This window comes from Palaemon carinicauda, chromosome 11, assembly GCF_036898095.1.
Source record: "Palaemon carinicauda isolate YSFRI2023 chromosome 11, ASM3689809v2, whole genome shotgun sequence".
Classification (NCBI taxonomy): Eukaryota; Metazoa; Arthropoda; class Malacostraca; order Decapoda; family Palaemonidae; genus Palaemon; species Palaemon carinicauda.
In genome coordinates this window covers 69,157,660-69,181,077 of record NC_090735.1, presented here as the reverse complement: position 1 = coordinate 69,181,077, position 23,418 = coordinate 69,157,660, and the positions used below count along the sequence as shown (strand labels likewise).

Genomic DNA, 23,418 nt, shown 5'->3' with positions numbered 1-23,418 from the left:
TAAGTGGCGGCCCTGAAGAACGTTGAGCTGTCACCAACGTGCCACGTTGCCACTGGAATCACAACCACAGTGACCACCAGTGCTCCTTCTACATCCCCTGCCCCACAACATGAAATTAATTGGTTCCGTAACGGCTTTCGTAACATGATTTCTCGTCTTGTGAGTCGCCTTTTACATGTAAATAGCCAAATTTGTTTCAGACCCTACAAAAACACCATATTAAATGATTATAAAAAGGATGAATACCACTAAACAGCTCTAAATACATGACAAGTACTGTATTTGGATCATTCAGCAATAAATTAACCGTTGGTAACCTGTAAAAGAAGTGTAAAATTAGAGCAAACAGTAAAAATACGGTAACGAAAATGAGGAACCTTACCTTTGAAGTGAGACGATGTCCGAGAGCGAAGTGTGGGGCAGTAGAGGAGGATGACAAATGGCGGAAAAGGTTAAAAAGTGGCAGAAAACGTAAATGCTTAACTTTACAAAAGATGTATAAATGATAGAAAACATTAACACTTAATATTAGGAAACACATTTGCAAATGGCAGGAAATATTAACACTTAACTTTACAAAAAAACTTTGAAAAAAATTCTTTTTTCCTTCGTCAAAATCCCCCCCCCCTTTTTTTTTTTTTTTTTGCTTTTTTCTGAATTTGTGGTTTTTTTTTTTTTTACTTTTACTTTAGAAGAAATTATGTAGTTGTCATGGGTGACTTAAATGCTAGAGTGGGCGCTGGAGAGGTAGAAGGTGTCATTGGGAAGTATGGCGTACCAGGTGAAAATGAGAGTGGTGAGAAACTGGTAGATATGTGTGTTGAACAAGAGATGGTAATAAGTGCTAGCTTCTTTAAAAAGAAAGATAAAAATAAGTATACATGGGTAAGAGTGGCAAATGGAAGAGTAGTTGAAAGGGCATTAATGGATTATGTGTGATAATTGTTTTTGGTGGAAGGAAAATTAGTTGTAGCAAAAGAGTGGGGGAATAGAGTAGGTGGATGTAAAAGGGAGCTAGTGAGGGTTGAAGAGCTAATAAAACCTGGGGTAAAAAGTAAATATCAGGAAAGGTTGAAAATAGCATATGACGAGGTGAGAGTAAGAGAAACTGGTAATTTAGAGGAGGAGTGGAAGTTAGCAAAAGAAAATTTTGTTGGGATTGCAAGTGATGTATGTGGCAAGAAGGTTGTTGGAGGCAGCATGAGGAAGGGCAGTGGATGGTGGAATGAAGGAGTGAAGGTAAAAGTGGAAGAGAAAAAGAGGGCTTTTGAAGAATGGCTGCAGAGTAATAGTATAGAGAAGTATGAAAAATATAGAGAGAAAAAGGTGGAAGTAAAGCGCAAGGTACGTGAGGCAAAGAGGGCAGCTGACCTGAGGTGGGGTCAGGGACTGGGTCAGTCATATGAAGAGAATAAGAAGAAGTTTTGGAAAGAAGTGAAGAGAGTAAGGAAGGCTGGCGCAAGAATTGAAGAGACAGTGAAAGATGGAAATGGAAGGTTGTTAAAAGGAGAGGAGGCAAGGAAAAGGTGGGCGGAATATTTTGAAAGTTTGCTGAATGTTGAGGATAATAGGGAGGCAGATATAATTGCTGTTCCAGGTGTTGAGGTGCCAGTGATGGGAGATGAGAATGAGAGAGAGATTACAATAGAGGAAGTGAGGAGAGCACTAGATGAAACGAAAGTAGGAAAAGCATCTGGTATGGATGGTGTGAAAGCTGAGATGTTGAAGGAAGGGGGTGTGACTGTACTTGAATGGTTGGTGAGATTGTTTAATATGTGTTTTGTGTTGTCAATGGTACCAGTAGATTGGGTTTGTGCGTGTATTGTACCACTATATAAGGGTAAGGGAGATGTGCATGAGTGTTGTAATTCAAGAGGTATTAGTTTGTTGAGTGTAGTTAGAAAAGTGTATGGTAGAGTAATGATTAATAGGATTAAGGATAAAACAGAGAATGCAATTATGGAAGTACAGGGTGGTTTTAGAAGAGGTAGGGGTTGTATGAATTAGATTTTTACTGTTAGGCAGATATGCGAGAAATATTTAGCAAAAGGTAAGGAGGTGTATGTTGCGTTTATGGATCTGGAGAAAGCATATGATAGAGTTGATAGGGAAGTAATGTGTAATGTGATGAGGTTATATGGAGTTGGTGGAAGGTTGTTGCAAGCAGTGAAAAGTTTCTACAAAGGTAGTAAAGCATGTGTTAGAATAGGAAATGAAGTGAGCGATTGGTTTCCGGTGAGAGTGGGGCTGAGACAGGGATGTTTGATGTCGCCGTGGTTGTTTAACTTGTATGTTGATGGAGTGGTGAGAGAGGTGAATGCTCGAGTGCTTGGACGAGGATTAAAACTGGTAGACGAAAATGATCATGAATGGGAGGTAAATCAGTTGTTGTTTGCGGATGATACTGTACTGGTAGCAGACACAGAAGAGAAGCTTGACCGACTAGTGACAGAATTTGGAAGGGTGTGTGAGAGAAGGAAGTTGAGAGTTAATGTGGGTAAGAGTAAGGTTATGAGATGTACGAGAAGGGAAGGTGGTGCAAGGTTGAATGTCATGTTGAATGGAGAGTTACTTGAGGAGGTGGATCAGTTTAAGTACTTGGGGTCTGTTGTTGCAGCAAATAGTGGAGTGGAAGCAGATGTACGTCAGAGAGTGAATGAAGGATGCAAAGTGTTGGGGCCAGTTAAGGGAGTAGTAAAAAATAGAGGGTTGGGCATGAATGTAAAGAGAGTTCTATATGAGAAAGTGATTGTACCAACTGTGATGTATGGATCGGAGTTGTGGGGAATGAAAGTGATGGAGAGACAGAAATTGAATGTGTTTGAGATGAAGTGTCTAAGGAGTATGGCTGGTGTATCTCGAGTAGATAGGGTTAGGAACGAAGTGGTGAGGGTGAGAACGGGTGTAAGAAATGAGTTAGCGGCTAGAGTGGATATGAATGTGTTGAGGTGGTTTGGCCATGTTGAGAGAATGGAAAATGGCTGTCTGCTAAAGAAGGTGATGAATGCAAGAGTTGGTGGGAGAAGTACAAGAGGAAGGCCAAGGTTTGGGTGGATAGATGGTGTGAAGAAAGCTCTGGGTGATAGGAGGATAGATGTGAGAGAGGCAAGAGAGCGTGCTAGAAATAGGAATGAATGGCGAGCGATTGTGACGCAGTTCCGGTAGGCCCTGCTGCTTCCTCCGGTGCCTTAGATGACCGCGGAGGTAGCAGCAGTAGGGGATTCAGCATTATGAAGCTTCATCTGTGGTGGAATTGTGGGAGGTTGGGCTGTGGCACCCTAGCAGTACCAGCTGAACTCGGCTGAGTCCCTGGTTAGACTGGAGGAACGTAGAGAGTAGTCCCCTTTTTATTTTGTTTCTTTGTTGATGTCGGCTACCCCCCAAAATAGGGGGAAGTGCCTTGGTATATGGATGGATGGACTTTACATTTTGTATTTTCTACATTTAATTACACTACGTATTTTCTTCATCACTAATACCTTTATTTTGTTTTTTATCTGGTGCTTGGCCTGCTTCTACCGAAAGCCACTTTTTAAAATAATTGTCCAAAGAAGCTTGTTTCTGTCTGCTTCTTAAAATTTTCCTGAAATGACTCAAGCAAACTTCATTACATGTACAGTACTCAAGCGCACTACCTGTGAGAATTTTTTCTGGGTCTCTTTTGTACGAGAGCCACCTTTTTAAAGTGGCCATCTAGACCCTCCTTAATTTCTGCCGTTGTCAGTGGGTCATCCTCCTGTACTCTTCCTGACTGACGTTCATTCGGAGGGCCTCCAACTCCTTCAGGTCATCCGTAGTAAGTTCCTCTTGGTGCTCCTCGTTAAGCTCATCAATGTCAGCCTAATCAACTTCCAGACCCACGGACGTCCTGAGTCTAACAATCTCGGCAACTTCAGATTGAGCAACAGGTTCAGGATCGTCAATATTTTCGGAATCGGCTTCAGCTTGGTCTGCGTGGAAGCCCTCAAGATCTCATGCGGAGACGGCTTCTTCCAAGCAGAGTTCAAGGTGCGCCTCAAAACCTCCTGCCAAGCTTGATCAATGCTTTAGAGGCATATGACAGTTACAAAATACTCCTTTCAAAATTTACGAAGTGAGGTTTGTGCTCTCAGTGATTTTGAAACATCTCTTGAAGAGATATTTTGTATAAAGCTTCTCAAAATTTGAAATAACTTGCTGGTCCATGGGCTGGAGGAGAAGGGTGGTGTTCGTTGGAAGAAAGAGAACCTTGATGAAGGATTACTCTGCTACGACATCTTTCTCAAGGGCAGGATGGTAAGCAGGGGCCTTGTCCAGCACCAGCAGGCATTTCATAGGGAAGTGCCTCTCTTCCAAATACTTTTTCACAATCCAGCCGAAACAAATACAGTATTTACCCACACGGTGAACAATTGTCATGTTACCCAGGCTTTTCCAATAGTCCTCCACAGCACGTGAAGATTTTTCTCAGTGACTTTGTGGGTCTTGAAGGCTCGATGAGTATCTGAGTGATACACCAGCAGGGATTTCACCTTGCAATCCCCACCAGTATTTGCACAGAGTGCAAGAGCAAGCTTTTCCATAGACTTATGCCCGGTTAGTCTCTTTTCTTCTGCCATGATGTACGTTCATCGAGGCATTTTTTTACCAAAAAAGCCCAGTCTCGTCGCAGTTGAAGACTTGCTGGGGACTGTAGCCTTCCCGGACAGTCAACTCATCGAACTTCTTAACAAAGGCTTCGACCGCTTTCATGCCCGAGCTTGCAGCCCCCCGTGACCCACCTGAGCATCTCTTAAATTTTGCAAACCACCCACAAGAAGCCTTGAACTCTGGGGGTTCCTGCTACAATGTTCCTTCTCCTGCGTCGACTTTGGCCTGAGCACTCACGAGATCACCGAAAAATGGCGCTGGCTTTCTGGCAGATTATCACTTTGGTGATAGTGTCTCCAACCATTTCTTTGTTCTTTATCCAGACAAGCAGCAGTCTCTCCATCTTATTGTGGATGGGGCTCCTCTTGCTGGAGTAATCAGTCACGCCCTTAGAAGGTGTTGCTGCTTTGATAGCTTCCTTTTGCTTCAGGATCATTCCTATCGTAGACGGCTTTCAGCCATATTCCTTCGCGATCACACTTATCTGCATGCCAGCCTTGTATTTCTTGATTGTTTCCATCTTCATCTTCATGGAAAGCATCATCCTCTTCTTTCCCTGGACATCAGTGACTTTCTTGCGACTCATGGCTAACAATGTAACGTAATTTCACACGATACAGTATACATTGTTACGAAAGAGAAATCACAAACACTAAGTTAATGCGCACCATACCTCTGCCGTAACAAAAAGACATAGGAACGCCAATGCGTAGATGCATGATGGGATCTGTACAGTAGATGCTGACCATTAGATGAGCAGGATCTTATGGTGGTAACTAGCATCTGAGTAGGGAGATAACCAATTGGAGCATGAGAGGATGGTAGCAAGTTTATGGGCTGGCGGCACGTGAATTTTTAAAATCAGCCTTGGAAACGGTCGGGCTCTCGCACCGTAGCTCTTTTCATTGTCCAAAACATTTTTCTTGATAAGAGTCGTGAAATTCTTCGTATCTTGTTTCGCAGAGTGAAAATTTCGTAAGCATATTCTTTCGTGTCGAGTGGTTTGACTGTACTCTGTGGCGCAGGTCTTTCAAGCGGGCGTGTGAAGGCATCAAACGACCTTCACTGCTCACTACACTACCTGCAAGACGTGAGCCACAGGAACATGGAGACGTTCTCCATTGGTCCTGTGGTGGCTGTGCACCAAGTGGTTTAAACCCCTCAAGCTCCTTGATCGACAAGTGGTAGATGGTAGAGGGCAGAGGTTACCCGAGTGTTAAGTCTGGTGTGAATGATAAGAATGACTGGCTCCTCCTTTCTTTTATCTTTCCCTTCCTTGGGGAACAGCATCTGCCGTACTCTGCAAGCTGGCCTCCACTGTTTGCAGGTAACGATCATTTCCCTCTTGTAACCTGTTATAGAAATATATACTTGTGACACCCCCATTCCCCTTTGCGAGGTGGGATTCAGGTAATGTCTATGGTTGATTCAAAGAATCATATAACTTCTGAGAATTCATACTTAGACAAGTCACATTGCTAGTATCACACAATCACATGGATTGCTCAGGCCGCTAAAACGTGCTATTGCATAGAGTTTTAATGAGGTATCAGGGTTTCCTCTTTAGGCATGCATAGCAGGGTGAGAAACCCCTGGTTAAAAACCAGCCAGTTGGTGAGGACTTCCACTAATAAAGAGCGAAAGGGTTTGTATTTAGTGACGGAACAAATTATAAATTTAAAGAAATTTGTATTTTCCTAATGATACAGACCTTGAGCACATTATACAAATTTGAAATTTGGCCAGCCATTATCTATCACCCTGCTAGTCCTGCCTGCAATCAAAAGTGACGCGACATCACTGTGCAACGTAGCCGGTACTACAACCCCTCCCCCCCCCCCCTCCCCGCTAACTAGTCATGGTTACACCTCGTTAAAAGTCTTATGGCTAGTCTTTCAGGTTGGCCAAAAGTATAATCCGTAATAAAGAGATCAAGGTTTGGATCGTTAGGAAAAATGAAAATTACCTCTACTTTAAATTTATAATTTTTTGGACATTGTTTGTCAAAGACTTATTTCTAAATTTTATATTTCCATTTGAAAGCAAGATTTCCTATCAGTAACTAATATATCACTGATATGTATTGATGTAGCAAGTGGTTAACATTTAGATGCCTTTTGAGTATGAGATTACTATTCCTAAACTATGACATATCTTGTTTAGTTTATGCACTGTACTGTATACTGTAATAGATATTTGATTTAATTCTTGTCATGGTTAATTTTATTTATAAGGAAGTATTCTTTTAATTCTTTTTTTTATGTTAATTATAAAACTTGCTTTTTATCCATATAGTATTTAATTTATGCTTTAATTCTGTTCTATCAGGCCCTGAGGTCACTAGGGCAACCCTCTGAAGCTCTCACTCATCTTCGTGTTGCTGCCGACTTACAATCAGCTTCTCCATTACATTATTTGACCTGTCTTGGATATATCGCATCTTGCAAAATAGATTTAGGTTAGTTTTGGATCTGATTTTTATCTTTATTCCTGGCTGTTGAGTAAAAGAACATATATTTGGAGGTACAGTTGTGTACAGTGCTATCACTGTCTGAAACACAATAAGTATTTTATGCAATAGTACCTTGGATTATGAATAACTTTGAATTCGAGCAAATTAGGATAAGAGCATACAAATTTAAATTGGGTTATGAGCATTGCATAAATTATTTGATTTGGTTAGTTATAGTGAATGATGTTCAAGTGAGAACTCTTGATAAAATTCTCATGGAGGGAGAATAACTCCTCCTCCTCCTCTTGTCTCCCTCATACTAGCTACACCTCCCCTCAATGATAAAATAAGAGCTGATACTGCTCAGTATGTCAATATTTCTTATTTTTTGTTGTAAATTATTAATCTTTATTTATTTCTGATGTTAGGGACTATAATTCTAACAATAATTATCACTACAAACTTTTAAAAGTGTATATGTGTATAAGTTAAAATTGTTCTACGATATAAGCATATTAGGTTACGAGTTTGCTCCCAGATTAACTTAAACTCATAAACTGAGTCACTACTGTACTGTATTTTACTAATAACTTATAGGCCTTATTTTAGTTGTCATAAAAGATGTATATTTAGCAGAAATTCCTAAAATTTTCTTCTACATCAGGTGATCTTCATGGAGCACTCACAGTATTCACCCAAATGACGAATGTCATAGAGCAGCATGGAGGACAGCCTCTTACTGGAGCCTATAAAGATATTCTTGCTAGGTATGTTTTTATCATAGTTTTTGTCATAAGGTTTGACAGTCTTAAAGGTGAAAGTAGATTGATCAAAATATATATGAGGACTAGTTTCTTACTGTATTATCGCAACAGATATGGCAATATATAGTAAGTCATGACCCAAAAGGATATACTGTAATCTTTTCGGTCGCATAAATTTTCAAAGTTTAGGTTTGGGGATGCGCAAGAAATTTCACTTACTAACTTTGAATTGAAGTAACTGCAACTGTCTACTATAGTATACATGCCCTTTAATTTTGGCATGTTACACCTTGTTCATCTTTTCGTACGAACTGTCAAAATGTTTTTGATCATCTTATGTAGACTAGATTTTTAAACCAAAAATTGTTGTAGCACTCTCATTTTATGAATAGTAACTACTTTTCTTATGATCATATATTTTAGAAAATTCATCTATAATTTATTATTAGCTTGAACAAATATTTCTATAAGTTTTACCAAATTTATACTTTTCAACACTTATTTTTTACACTGATGTCTCACAGGATTGTAAATACAGGAGAGGGGGTTCCCAGCCCCCTCGTCCCGTCCCTTTTAGTCGCCTCTTATGACACGCAGGGATAACGTTGGCGCTATTCTAATTGTTTTTTCCCCCGCGGCTGCTTCCTCCTGTGCCTCTGCTGCTTTCTCCGGTGCTACTGCTGCTTCCTCCGGTGCCTTAGATGACAGCGGAGGTAGCAGCTGTAGGGGATTCAGTGTTAAGAAGCTTCATCTGTGGTGGATAACGGGGGAGGGTGGGCTGTGGCACCCTAGCAGTACCAGCCAAACTTGGTTGAGTCCCTTGTCAGGCTGGGAGGAACATAGAGAGGAGAGGTCCCCTTTTTTGTTTCATTTGTTTATGTCGGCTACCCCCCAAAATTGGGGGAAGTACCTTGGTATATGTATGTGTGTATTCTTCACACATTGAAGCCAGTCTTTTACAAGAGTAATTTCATTCTCTGATTATTTTGCAATTGTCAGCAGAAGGATTTATACCTTTTTAAGTAACAATTTTACTTGAAATATCTTATGTTAGTCAGAGAAAAAGCAATGTCCTATGACTGCTCTTCCTTACATAGTATAAATATAAAAATATAGATAAGCAACTATATTCAAGTGTGTAATTCATGCTAAGTTTTAACTTGTTGCACGTATTTAGGAGATTGACATTAAAGTCTTGTTTTTTCATTTATCTGTTTACCCTTTTTTGTATATATTTATTCCTACTCGGATACAAACTTCTGAGTCATTTAATGGTTACTCTTAGTCTCGTTTTGTATGACCAAACAGTCAAAGAAAATTGATTGCATCATACTTTGTTGCTAAGCAACCACTGCACATGCAGTGTACAATGCTTGCTCTTAATACTTGGCTGCTTCCCCACAGCACTTATGGCTGTGAAGCTTAGAGGAAGTACCTCTACTTCCTCGCTACGTTAGAGACTCGCATTCGAATCGCCTACCCTTTTAGTGTTTAGTGCTTTGAACTTGTGTGTCTTTTCTTTTTCTTAAGTCACTTGCATTACTATTCGTTATCTATGAGTTAAGAGTGAGTGCCTTATGTCTAGTAAGCCTCGGATTTGTGTTCTTGCCCCGGCCAGGATAGCTACCCTTATGGAATTCTCATGAGCCACGTAGACAGATCCATATCCCTTTCATTCCTCTTGCTTAAACAAAAGATGGTTAATGAAATCACCATGTAAGTACTGTGGATAGTGGACATTCTCCCTACATTTCATGGTTTCAGTAAGGAAAGACACTAGTTCATGTGGAATGGTAACTTATTGCTTTATTGATAAGATGTATACTCAGCCAAATACTATTTTGATTATGTTTTTAAAGTACAGTACAGTATACAATATTATGAAAGTTGTCTTGGTTATAGAGTATAAAAACTTGTTAAATTACTCTACAATATTACTTGCAAACATGAAAATACATTACACTGTATTCAAATTCTTTCCAATTACAAAACCATTTACTTTTATTTCTCAGTTACTGGGAACCCCTACAAAATGTATTAGATTATATTATTTCTTTTAATATCCTTGTAGTTGTTTAAAAAAAAAATCTGTATTGCAAACCACAAAATTATTAAGTGGTCCAACAACTTCCTTCAAAGAACTGATAGAAAATGATCACCATCCATGGTGTATTCCATTAAAATGGAATGCTTTCACTAACGATCCTATTCTTGCTTTAATGTGTTAGAGTTACTCGAAAAGCCCTTGAAAGGAGCGAGAAGTTGTAAAACTTTTTTTTTCCCATTTTGTAACCTTATCATGAAGCAATAATTTTCAATACTACAGCATTTAGTTTACAATGGGTTTCTTATGGTTTTAAAACATTTGTAACGATGCTTGGTACAGGACCGTGTGAGTACCAGTGTGTCTTGATAAAATTGTTTATTTGATCTTCTGGTAAGTGTGAAGTATTAGTAGTGAAGCTACTCACAGGTCTGGTAACTGCTTGGACCTCGTATACACCAACTCCCCTGTTGTTATAACAGGTAAGGTTGGTTCTCCAGTTGGGACATCTGATCATGCCTTGATTTCATTACTATTGAGGACTGAGCAGCCTGTCCCTGATGTATCTTACTCATGTAAGATTAATATGAAATCTCTAGCAGACTGGAATGGGATTTTGAATGATCTTATGGGCTTGAATTGGTCACAATTGTAAAGTAGTGTTTATCCTGTAGTCCCTTTGAATGAGAATCTAGTCAACATAATTGATAGGCGTATTCCTTCTTGTGCACCAAGGTACCAAGTGAAGGACAAACCATGGTTTAATGATGATTGTAGATGTGCTTATTTGGAGAAGCAGGAGGCCTATCATCTTTGGAAGAGTAACAGATCAGATTTGACCTGAAATAACTATACTCAGCTTAGAGCTTTTGCTCAGAGATCATATGCTTCAACTGAAAAGGAATACAATTTAACCATAAAAGAAACCCTTTCTGGAATAACCCAGGAGCATAAGTGGTGGACTACCCTTAAATCTGAACTCTTTGGTGTAGATGAAACAGTTCCTCCTTTACTTAAACCAGATGGCTCTGTCACTCACTGTCTAAAGGAAAGAGCAACCGTTTTGGCAGATGTGTTTTACAGCAAGCAGAGCAATGAGAAACTAAAACTTCCTCACCCCTGTTTTCCTGAGGCTAAACTAACTAGTTTAGCTTTTCAATCTCATGAAATTAAAGCTCTCTTGATGAACCTTGATGCTTATGAAGGTGTAGACCCAAATGGTATTTTTCCCTTTTTTTTTTTTATAAAAACTGCAGATTTCTTAGCTACAAAGTTGTCTGTTATTTTGCGTAAGTTAGCAAGAAGAGGATCTTTAAGCACTTGTTGGAGAATTGGTAATGTTACTCCACTATGTAAATGTGTTTGTGGTAGCTCAAGTCCAACTGATTACTTTTAGCAAAACGTCTTAATAAGTATGCTGAAGGTAATCATCTGTTCCCTAGTTTGCAATTTGGTTTTCGTAAGGCCTTAGAGCATGTGATATCCTTCTTACAATCTCCAATGCTGTACAGAAATCCCTTGATTGTGGTCAGGAAGTTCGATGATTAACCGGGATTTTAGTGCTGCCTTTGACCGTGTTAATCATGAGGCCCTTGTTTTCAAATTCAAACAGTTGGGAGTGGGTTGGTCATTTCTACATACATACATATACCAAGGCACTTCCCCCAATTTTGGGGGGTAGCCGACATCAACAAATGAAACAAAACAAAAAAGGGGACCTCTCCCTACGTTCCTCCCAGCCTGACAAGGGACTCAACCGAGTTCGGCTGGTACCGCTAGGGTGCCACAGCCCACCCTCCCCTGTTATCCACCACAGATGAAGCTTCATAACGCTGAATCCCCTAGTGCTGCTACCTCCGCGGTCATCCAAGGCACCGTAGGAAGCAGCAGGGCCTACCGGAACTGGGCCACAATTGCTCGCCATTCATTCCTATTTCTAGCACGCTCTATTGCCTCTCTCACATATATCCTCCTATCACCCAGAGCTTCCTTCACTCCATCCATCTACCCAAACCTTGGCCTTCCTCTTGTACTTCTCCCATCAACTCTTGCATTCATCACCTTCTTTAGCAGACAGCAATTTTCCATTCTTTCATCATGGCCAAACCCTCTCAACACATTCATATCCACTCTAGCTGCTAAACTCATTTCTTACGCCCGTTCTCACCCTCACTACTTTGTTCCTAACCCTATCTACTCAAGATACACCAGCCATACTCCTTAGACACTTCATCTCAAAGACATTCAATTTCTGTCTCTGTGTCACTTTCATTCCCCACAACTCCGATCCATACATCACAGTTGGTACAATCACTTTCTCATACAGAACTCTCTTTACATTCATGCCCAACCCTCTATTTTTTACTACTCCCTTAAATGCCCCCAACACTTTGCATCCTTCCTTCACTCTCTGACGTCATCTGCTTCTACTCCACCATTTCCTACAACAACAGACCCCAAGTACTTAAACTGATCCACATCCTCAAGTAACTCTCCATTCAACATGACATTCAACCTTGCACCACCTTCCCTTCTTGTACATCTAAGATAGTAATAATAACAATAATAATAATAATAGTGTAATGTGCTGTACACTACCACCTGATTTTAATTTGTTCTTTCTGTTGGCCTTTTGGGCTTCATCCTAATCCTAACTCATTGTTACACACACTAAACTCAGTGAGGGGTGTGGATCTTACATGCTAAAAGTATCTAGCACTAATTTTGGGTCCCCCAAGTATAGTACTTACCAAATTCACCTTACAGGACTTGAGTGATAGAGATGCTGGCTGTGCAATTTTTTAGCGAGGTCTGATGTAAGTTTTAGTAATGATTCTCTCTATCATTTATGAGTCTGTTACATTAATCTTGCTCTTAACCCTCATCTGTTATCCAAGTATTGGACTAACAATGAATGTGTAAACATTCACTTTATTTTGTTATTGGCATTGTTTTCAGCCATAGGTTCCGTAAGTAATTGTTTTATAATTACCGGTACCGTTATTATTATTATTATTATTATTATTGTTATTATTATTATTATTATTATTATTATTATTATTATTATTATTACTAGCTAAGCTACAACCATAGTTTGAAAAGCAAGATGTTATAAGCCCAAGGGCTCCAACTGGAAAAATAGCCCAGTGAGGAAAGGAAATAAGGAAATAAATAAATGAAATAAGAAATAATGAACAGTTAAAAACAGTAACAACACCAAAACGGATACTTCATGTATAAACTGTGAAAAGACTCATGTCAGCCGGTTCATCATAAAAACATTTGCTGCAAGTTTGAACTTTTGAAGTTCTGCCGATTCAACTACCGGATTAGGAAAATCATCCCACCACTTGGTGGTCACAGCTGGAATAAAACTTCTAGAATACCGTGTAGTATTGAGCCTCATGATGAAGAAGGCATGATTATTAGAATTAACTGCATGCCTAGTATTACGAACAGGGTGGAACTGTCCGGAAAGATCGGAATGCAAAGGATGATCAGAATTATGAAAAACCTTACGCAACATACGCAATGAACTAATTGAATGATGGTGCCAGAGATTAATATCTGCATCAGGTATAAGAAATTTAATAGACCATAAGTTCCTGTCCAACAAATTAAGATGAGAATCAGTAGCTAAAGACCAGACAGAAGAACAATACTCAAAATAAGGTAGAATGAAAGAATTAAATAACTTCTTCAGAATAGATTGATCACGAAAGACCTTACAAGACTTTCTCAATAAGCCAATTCTTTTTTTTTTGCAATTGAAGAAGACACAGACCTAATGTGTTTCTCAAAAGTAAATTTGCTATCAAGAATCACACCGAAAATTTTAAAGTCATACAGAGTTAAAGAAACATTTTCAATGCTGAGATCTGGATGTTGATGAGCAACTGTCCTCGACCTACTTACAATAATTAATTGAATACTCTACATTTCCCTTGTGTGTGTAATACAATGCTGTATTGTTTTATACTTTATTTAAGACCTGGTTTGATTAGAAGGTACTGTATTACTCTTTTGTGCTTACTCTTCCACACTGATTCTGTTAATATACTTACAAAACTTAATAGGTTCCAGTAAGCTATTTGTAAGTCAAATTTTGTTAAATTTTGGCCTAGGGTAAGCTTCACCTAACACACATGTTTACCATTTTCTACTGTAAAAGTCAACAAATAGTTCCATGCTTACTACATTGAATTAAATAAAATTGTTTTATTTCAGTGTTTCATTATGAACTTTTTATACAATAACTGAGAATTCTGATTTCTGTTGGATTCGTGTTTGTATCTCTGAATGTGTGTAAGTTGAGGACCTTGTGTAATTAAATGTGTATAGTGTTAAGAATTAAAAAACTAAAACTTTTATCTCAGTACCACATTTTATAATGTGTGTGTTTTGCTATGCCCTCCTTTTGAAAAAGCTGGTATTTGAAGCTACAAATTGAAAGATTAAACTTTGTAGATATTGTAGAAAAAAATGATTAACTAAAATAATGACTAATTGATAAAAGAGTTTGTTTTGTCTCTTCTTATTCCAAGTGCGGATCATAACTGGACGAAATCAGGTCTAACCCCAGACCAAGCTTTCTGCCTGGTAGCATCATCAGGCTGCTGTATATAGAGTTGTGTGTTTTTCTTCCACATGAGATAAGTTCTTCCCTATATCAGAAGGGTCTACCCACTTTAATTCTACATTTGTTAAATAACTTAAACAGGAAGGCATACTAGCAGAGATAAATTACAGGTTTTAATCTATGAAACAAAAGATTTTTTACAAATATCTGTTTCTGTAGTCAAGATGTAAATTCCTTTTGCAGGTGCGAAATTTCTTCATTGCTAATCTTACTCACGTTACAACCATTACCTCAGCATACCAAACCTCCTCATGCACACCTCTTAGAAAAGTACTCGTGGACAACACCTGATATACAGCAGCTTAATGGTAAGTTTTTACTGAACTGGTATGTTTCGTCTCATTATGGATGTGCTACAACATTTTGCTTTGCTGATAGCTCCTTGTTTGATTACTGATAAAAAAATCAATAGTATTGTTATTATGTTTTCAAGAAAACTCCAGACACCAAGTGCATCCTAGTTGAAGAAGGTTACTATGATTTTTATGAAAGTTGCTACATTTGTCATGGAATAGTTCCCTTATTTTGTATGGTGGTAATCATTATTGATAGAAACAAATGGTAAATAAAAATTCAAGCGCATGTGTAATACTCTGAATATTGTTTTCTTTAGTTCAGATGTCAATATTGGCTGATATATCATGTGTAATTTTACCTGAGTATGTTTGGCTTTGTGTTATTTGTAAAACATGTCAAGTTTTATACTAATCAATCTTTTACTCTTTTCAGTATCATATGATGATGCAGAATTAGTGGTGCTGCTTCAGTCATTAGTATTGGCATGTCAAGGACGAGATAGTCAGGCCCTTTCAACACTGAGCCAGCATTTAACCCCATTGCTAGGTCCAGAACACCTACATCTATTACACATACTAATAACAGAGATGAACAGAAGCTAGTTGTATCAGAAGAGTTATACCCTGCTATTATGACCCATTGTTTCAATATGTACCTTTATATTTTTAAAACATAATGTAATTGTTCTCATGTTTGGTGTAAATGATTGAGATGTATAATATTTCTTTTGAGATTTTGAAGTCATTGTTCTGGGATCGATTTTTATGTATTCATTCAGCGATATAAATAAAAATGCTTTAAAATAGATATTGTGTTCTGTATTTAATCTCCGGAATGAAAGTGTAGGTTTCCATGTCCAATATTGTTAGAAATACTGATTTTAAAACACTGCTTAGCCCTCAGTAGAGGTAATTGAAATTTACCAGGCTTTCATAGTGTCTTTGTACAGTAAAAAATGACAAATTCGGAGATAATTTGTATTTTTCCTAACCATACAAACCTTAGCTATTTACATTGGGTTTACCTTTTAGCGTAGCTGAAATGGCGAGCCATTAGAATTTAACAAGGGTGTATTACCCCCGCGCTAGTTAGAGGGTGGGTAGGGGAGTGGTAGCTAGCCACCCCTCCCCCCCTCACACACCGGTGAACTGCTTCACTTCACTTAGAGGTAGTACTTGTCTTGGGGGACAGGGCTGGCGGGCAAATATGTGTAAATAGCTAAGGTTTGTATGGTTAGGAAAAATACAAATTATCTTCGAATTTGTCTTTTGTTCCGTAACCGAAATACAAACCACGCTATTTACATTGGGTGACTTACCCCTTAGGAAGGGTGGAAAGTCCCCAGCCATACTGGCTTTGGCTTTACCCGGGGACTCAAAATCCGAGTGAGTCGCACTCGAGAAAAGGAATCCCTGCACCTCACAAGTTCCTTGCTCCGCAAGGAAACGTGTGGCCTACATAAGCTTGTGTGTGAAGGAAGAAGTGTGACCCGTCCTAGGCAGTTGACCTGGAGTTCCAGAAGGAACTCTGGGTTAGGACGTTCCCAATACCACCTCGTCAGGGTATGGGGGACGCGACAGTATTGACTCAATACTCGGAACACAAGGAAGCATGGTTTACCTGCAGAGGTTTGAGGTCAGCTATGCAGAGACCAGGATGCTGCTTCCCCAGTAGAGGGGAGAATGAAGAAAGAAGTAAGGGCCAGACATACTTCTTTCGTTCATGCAGACTAAAACCTGATAACAATGCCCTCAACCTTCTGCTACCTGTCCAAAAAGGAGCCTGAGGTTAGACCAGCTGTTGTGTAGCCACCACAGAGCGATAGAAACGTATCGTTAGTCCTGTGGGTCACGTCCTGCAGGAAGCGGGCTGCGAAGGTCATTAGAAGCTTCCAGACTCAAGCTTGTAGCACCTGCGTCACAGAGTAATACTACTCGAAGGCGAGGGACGTTGCGATGTATCCGACATCGTGCTGTAGGGCGACGTGACGGAGGAGGGTCTGGATTCAGGTCGAGATGAATGTCCTTGAGTCCGAGCTGAAGAGGTATACTGGAGACTCTCCCCCGTGTCCTTCCTGTGCTCCCAACCCGGCTGCACGTGAGGACAAACTGCAGCTGTTCCCAAAGATAACCCCTCGATTCCTTTACTGGTAAGAGGAGAAGGTTGGGTCATCTGATACAGAATGGTGACTCGAAATCTTGAAGGAGCTGGACCGAAGGGCCGGGACCCCAAGATTCTGAGTCTAGCAAACAACTCAGGAGCGAACCTGAATGTTGCCTTCCCCTATTCCTTAGAAAGGGCAGAGTCGTACGAGACCAAGAAGATTGCTTACACACTGGCCGAGGCTAGAGTGAGCAGGAGCACCGTCCCCCAAGACGGAATACGATCAGGGGCCTGACGTAATGGTTCTTGAGAAGATCTCTTAAGGGACTAAAAGTCCGAACCATGCTCCATGGAGAAGGTCTCACTCCGACTGGGGGCAGGGACGTTCGCAGCTTCGCATGAGCGAAGAAAGGTCCAGCGGGAAGGAAAAAGTCTATCCCTTTCAGCCTGAAGGCCAGAGAAAGGCTGAGCGACAGGCTTCATTGCCGAGAGCGGAAAGGAGTTTCCTCCCGCCGAAAAGCAATAAGTCCGTTATTGCTGGAGAAGAGACCTCAAGGGAAGAGGTATCTCTCCCACGACACCAACCACAGAAGACTCTCCACTTCGCCTGGTAGACCCCTGCGGATGACAATCGCAGGTGACGCGACCTCCGCTCCGCGACAGTAGCGGGTTGTCTCTTCTTGAGGAGGCGGCGTAGTGTCTCCAGGCGCGAAGCCAATACTCCTGAGGGTCACGTCCTGCAGGAAGCGGGCTGCGAAGGTCATTAGATGCTTCCAGACTCCAGCTTGTAGCACCTGCGTCACAGAGTAATACTACTCGAAGGCGAGGGACGTTGCGATGTATCCGACATCGTGCTGTAGGGCGACGTGACGGAGGAGGGTCTGGATTCAGGTCGAGATGAATGTCCTTGAGTCCGAGCTGAAGAGGTATACTGGAGACTCTCCCCTGTGTCTTTCCTGTGCTCCCAACCCGGCTGCACGTGAGGACAAACTGCAGCTGTTCCCAAAGATAACCCCTTGATTCCTTTACTGGCAAGAAGGAGAAGGTTGGGTCATCTGATACAGAATGGTGACTCGAAATCTTGAAGGAGCTGGACCGAAGGGCCAGGACCCCAAGATTCTGAGTCTAGCAAACAACTCAGGAGCGAACCTGAATGTTGCCTTCCCCTATTCCTTAGAAAGGGCGGAGTCGTACGAGACCAAGAAGATTGCTTACACACTGGCCGAGGTCAGAGTGAGCAGGAGCACTGTCCACCAAGACGGAATACGATCAGGGGCCTGACGTAATGGTTCTTGAGAAGATCTCTTAAGGGACTAAAAGTCCGAACCATGCTCCATGGAGAAGATCTCACTCCGACTGGGGGCAGGGATGTTCGCAGCTTCGCATGAGCGAAGAAAGGTCCAGCGGGAAGGAAAAAGTCTATCCCTTTCAGCCTGAAGGCCAGAGAAAGGCTGAGCGACAGGCTTCATTGCCGAGAGCGGAAAGGAGTTTCCTCCCGCCGAAAGGCAATAAGTCCGTTATTACTGGAGAAGAGACCTCAAGGGAAGAGGTATCTCTCCCACGACACCAACCACAGAAGACTCTCCACTTCGCGTGGTAGACCCCTGCGGATGACTATCGCAGGTGACGCGACAGTAGCGGGTTGTCTCTTCTTGAGGAGGCGGCGTAGTGTCTCCAGGCGCGAAGCCGAAGCGATGCCACGGCTCGTGAAAGATGTTGTAGTGTGGTTGTTAGAGTAGCCTGTGCCGTGGGAGAAGCTCTCCCAGGAGATCCGTCAGGGGAAGCAGAGGGTCCGGAAACCGTTCCGCGTATAGTCACAGTGGAGCTCTCAGGGCCATCGAAAGGTTGACAGACAACCTGGTCTTGTTGAGACCCATTCTCAACAGACAACAATGGTGGGAAGACGCAGGCGTCAATGTTGTCCCACCATCACCGGAAGCATTTTGCCAAAGAGTCCTGGGGTCTGAGACTGAGGGGAAGAACAGCGGAAGCTTGAAGTTCCAGGCTGTCGCGATCAGGTCCCCCAGGCCAGGACTTGCTGGCTACTAAAGGCCAAAGACCCCCAGGTACCCTCTATCTGCGAGGCTCTGCCCAGATAGTCGGAGAGAACATTCCTCTGCCCGTAATGAGCGAGCCGATAGTGGTATAGAGAGGACCTCGGATCATCTCAGTATCTCTACTGCAAGATGCAAAGGTATGAAAATGCGTCCCTTGCTGGTTGGAATACGCCAGTACCATGAAGTCGTCGCCCACGGAGCGACTCAGCAGGAACTGTAGGATCTGTAGAGGGGCCAGACTATGACCCCTAAGCCTGCCTGAATGATGGAGAGGTATCCTTCAGGTCCTGACCATAGGCCTGAACCGGAACATGCGCCCCCCCCCCCCCCCCCTTTTCTTTGACGAGTCCGAGAACAGCATCAAAATGTGGGGAAAGGACGAGAATATCCACTCCCATCAAGAGGTTCCTTAGGTCAACACCCCTTGCAGGTCTAAACGTTCCGCTGGTCCCCTAGGGGCCAGAAAGTCTGGTTAATTGTTGCTTTGATACCACCGGAACTTGGGCCGCCCCACAGGGAACTTATCCTGAGGCGACCGTTCGGGACTTTAGACGGGTCAAAGAGGAAAAGAGACCCAGGAAACGTTCCAAGGTAGGGCTGAAAGCTCTGCTTGACTGAGAACAGGTACTGCGACTCTCCTCAGCCTTGCCACAGTCAACTGAAGGGAAAGCTCGGAGAAGGAGGCAACAGCATCTGGCGTACCCAGGCGGTCACCCATCCATGTACTGACCAGCCCAACGTTGCTTAACTTCGGTGATCGAACGAGAAGCGGTGTTTCCAACGTGGTAAGGCCGTTGACTCAATATCATGGCTAGATACCCCAGATGTTGAGGCAGAAGTAGAGAAGGCTCCTAGCAAATTACCATGATCCCTCACTCATGGTAAAGACCCGGAAGCTTGTCCCGGCGTTGAAGAAGGTCGAACCCGAGCCTACCGGAGTTGACCAGTCCTCCAAAAGGCGAAGGAGGTGGAAGCCTGCTCCTGAGCGGCCATGAGGAAAGCAGGGAGAGTTCTTTGGGGAAAAACCTGCGATGCCGCGGCGGGATCGCCACACCGCATCTTAAGTCTAGGCTGAATTCCAAGAGCTTCCTGGAAGATGGATGGAATGGAAACTGGAAGTACCCATCCTTCCGATCCAGGGCCTAAGGAGTCCCACTGCCTCGTTACCAGTCTGATCGATTCTGCTGTTCCACGCTGGACGAAGTTTGTTCGACAAACTTGAACAGAGCTGAGAGGTCGACTACGGAATTCCCGTCTCAGATGCTTTCCTATGAGAAAGGATCGACTGAAGAAGCCGGGGGGTGAAGCCATCGACGATCCTATGGAGGACCTTCTCCTAAGGCATGGATCATTCTGCCCAAACGGGCAAAACTCTTTCCGACCCCATGGCATAGAGGTTCAGTGACACTGAATTCGCTGACAGAGACGGAGAGATGGTAAGAGCGAGGCGCGATATCCTTGGCTGATTACGGAGATCGTGCAGGAATCGGCATCGGGAAGCTGTTATCCGGATGAGTAACCTTAGGCATCCTCCCAGCGTGAGACCTGCAAGGGAGGGTTGCCAATCCTAGAGTTTGTGAACTCTGCTGCCGCTCCCTCTAGGATTATGCCCCCCCAGGAGAGCTTCCCGTGCTACCTGTCCCTGACAGGAGGGGACTGCTATTGGACACCTTGTATTAGCTGCCGTAGCCGGTCCGATAACTTAGGCCGACGAGGCTGAAAGAAGAGGCGCTGGAGGCCTGCAGGGTCTGGAAGAAAGCGCCTTGGAGGAGTGAAAACGGAAGTCGACTTCCTCCGCACAACCGCTGTCTTTGTCCCTGTCCTTGGGCACAAACAAGATCATCCCAAGGATGGAAGAGTGTCTGAGCTTCTCGACATCCACGGAGGAGACACTCGAGTGGAAGCCCTCGGTCACTGCGTCTAGATGGTCCAACCTGGAGCTTGCCCGCAAGTTCGAAACTTGGCGACGAAACGCCGAGGTGCTTGAGCCTGAGAGGAGGAAAGTACCCATGACCTTCCTGGAGCTTCCTTGTACAAAACCTCGGGTCGCAACCGAGGAGGGAAAGGACCTGGTAAGCCCCTTCCACGAGATGGAGAAGAATGTTGCTCAGACCTCCCTGAAGATTCTTCCTGCTCTTGCATGTGCCATGCTCTGTGTTTACGAGATGAAGACAGTGTTCTGGAAATACGCTCCAGAAGACTCGCCAGGCTGGCCATGTTGCGAAACCCCGACGGGAATCGCGATCGCAATCGCCCTGGCGCTCGCGCGATGGTAAATCAATGGTTTGCGCGTGGCCGAACGTGGAAGCGCCCATGCGCAGGCACGCAGACGAAAGTGCGCGAGGGAGCGCAGAAGGAGGGCGAGCGTGGTAGGAAGGGCGAGAGCTGGTGGTCGGAATCCGAAAGTTCACAGGCGAGCGATGACCCGTAGGCGAGCAATGGATACTGCAGGAATTGAGCCGGTGTTCGCGCGATGGAATACCGTCGGTTCGCGCGATGGAACACCGCTGGTTCGCGCGACGGAACACCGTTGGTCCGCCGAATTGGAATACCGTTGGTTCGCGCGCGGGCGAACATTGGAGCGCATGCGCGTAGGCGCGCGGGCACGTGGGCGTGCGGTCGCGCGGGCACGTGGGCGTGCGGTCGCGCGGGCACGTGGGCGTGCGGTCGCGCGGGCACGTGGGCGTGCGGTCGCGCGGGCACGTGGGCGTGCGGTCGCGCGGGCACGTGGGCGTGCGGTCGCGCGGGCACGTGGGCGTGCGGTCGCGCGGGCACGTGGGCGTGCGGTCGCGCGGGCACGTGGGCGTGCGGTCGGGCGGGCACGTGGGCGTGCGGTCGCGCGGGCACGTGGGCGTGCGGTCGCGCGGGCACGTGGGCGCGCGGGTGAGCGCAGGCGGTCGGGAGACCGATGGCGCGTAGGCGGGCGATGGCGCGTTGACGAGCGATGGCGCGTCTTGGCGAGCGATGGCCCGTAGGCGAGTGAAGGCGCTTTGGCAAGCGATGGCGCGTCGGCAAGCGATGGCGCGTTGGCAAGCGACGGCGCGTTGGCGAGCGGTGGTGCATTAACAAAACGCTAGCGAGCAGGCGAAGAATCGCGCGGGCGCGTAGGCGATCGCTAACGCGTATGAGACTAGGGATGGTTAGCGTTCATCGCTCTAAACAGAAGGCGCGCAGGTGCATCAGGAAGGTGAGCACTGAAGCAAGCTGTTAATCAGGCGAACCTGGATGGTCAGGAAAAACCGTTGGCGCCCATTGGTGCGTGGCAGAAAAGGGCGCGCAGATGTGCGCTGGCGATAGAAGAAACCTGGCGCACAGAAGGACAGAAGTAAAGGTGAGCGCTGGCGAGCAAAAGGAAGATCTACGGCGAGACTCAGCTACCGGAGATCGTGGTCCACAGCAGGCGAGCACTAGATCGCTACTGATGGCGTCCAGGGGACCTGACACGCGTGGCAGATCGATGGCGATCGTTGACACGCAGGAGATCGCTGACGAGCAGGCGAACGTTGACGCGTCTGTGGTCGCTGGCGAGCTGGTGATCGCTGGCAAGCAGAAGGCAACGCGTGGTAACCTGTGCGTAAAAGAAGAGTCCTTGTCCAAGACCTGAACCGAAGTTCTAGACTGCGCGGTCGAACGTGGGCGCACAGGGCGCGTAACAGGAACCAACAGGAACAGCAGCGACGATCATCAGGAGAGCGCTGACGAACAGGAGAGCGCTGGCGAACAGGAGAGCGCTAGCGATCCGGAAAACGCTGATGAGCAGGAGAGCGCCTGTGCGCTAACACTGAGCAGGAGAGCGCCTGTGCGCTAACACTGAGCAGGAGAGAACACTGCAGAAGGGTGCGCAGGGAACCCTGACACGCAAGGGAAGCACCCCCGTGGGAGGCAACCCTTTGCCCCGAAGGGACCGTTGTCTGTCGGAAGACCGATGTCCGTCGGAAGATCGTTGTCCGTCGGAAGACCGATGTCGAAAGACCGTTGTCCGTCGGAAGACCGTTGCCCGTCGGAAGACGAGGTCAGACTGCTGTCCATCTGCACCAGGGGCGTAAGGTCAAGAAGAAGGAGTTGCAGGCTGCATACGGAGATTCAAAAAGGCGCCTCTTAGCACCCTTATAGGGAGATGGGAGGCCCTTACGACGTAGCAGACGGTGAGCCTTACGGCAAAGGCGGCCAACAGCAACAACAGCAGAAGAGTCCTCCGAAGAGGAGTCTCTATGAGTGTACTCTCTCGCGAACGAAAGAGAAACACTTCGTAGAAGAGACGGGTCAGCCAGTGACCTAAAAAGAGCAATCCCCCGAAGAGGGGCTCCTGCAGTTGCCCAGCCCCTTGAGTGTAACTGCAGGTGCGACCGCTCAGCACCAAGAGCATAGTCGCACGAAAGAAAAAAAAAGGCAAGAGAAGAACCCTCCAAAGGGGAAAAAACTCAAGCCTGGAC

At 44.3% G+C, this 23,418-nt stretch overlaps 1 protein-coding gene and 1 pseudogene across 1 annotated transcript in view; one reads left to right on the top strand and one right to left on the bottom strand.

Moving 5' to 3' along the window:
* Positions 1–15,632, top strand: part of LOC137650057 (40-kDa huntingtin-associated protein-like) — a 91,770-nt gene extending 76,138 nt beyond the window's left edge. The window contains exons 5-8 of the mRNA XM_068383091.1: positions 6,958–7,087; positions 7,746–7,848; positions 14,712–14,836; positions 15,258–15,632. Coding sequence (XP_068239192.1) covers positions 6,958–7,087; positions 7,746–7,848; positions 14,712–14,836; positions 15,258–15,427 — 528 coding nt within the window. The 3' untranslated portion in view covers positions 15,428–15,632. The remainder of the gene's footprint in view (positions 1–6,957; positions 7,088–7,745; positions 7,849–14,711; positions 14,837–15,257) is intronic.
* Positions 15,633–19,666: 4,034 nt separating this feature from the next.
* LOC137650313 (5S ribosomal RNA) lies at positions 19,667–19,784 on the bottom strand (annotated as a pseudogene).
* Between the last annotated feature and the right edge of the window lie 3,634 nt (positions 19,785–23,418).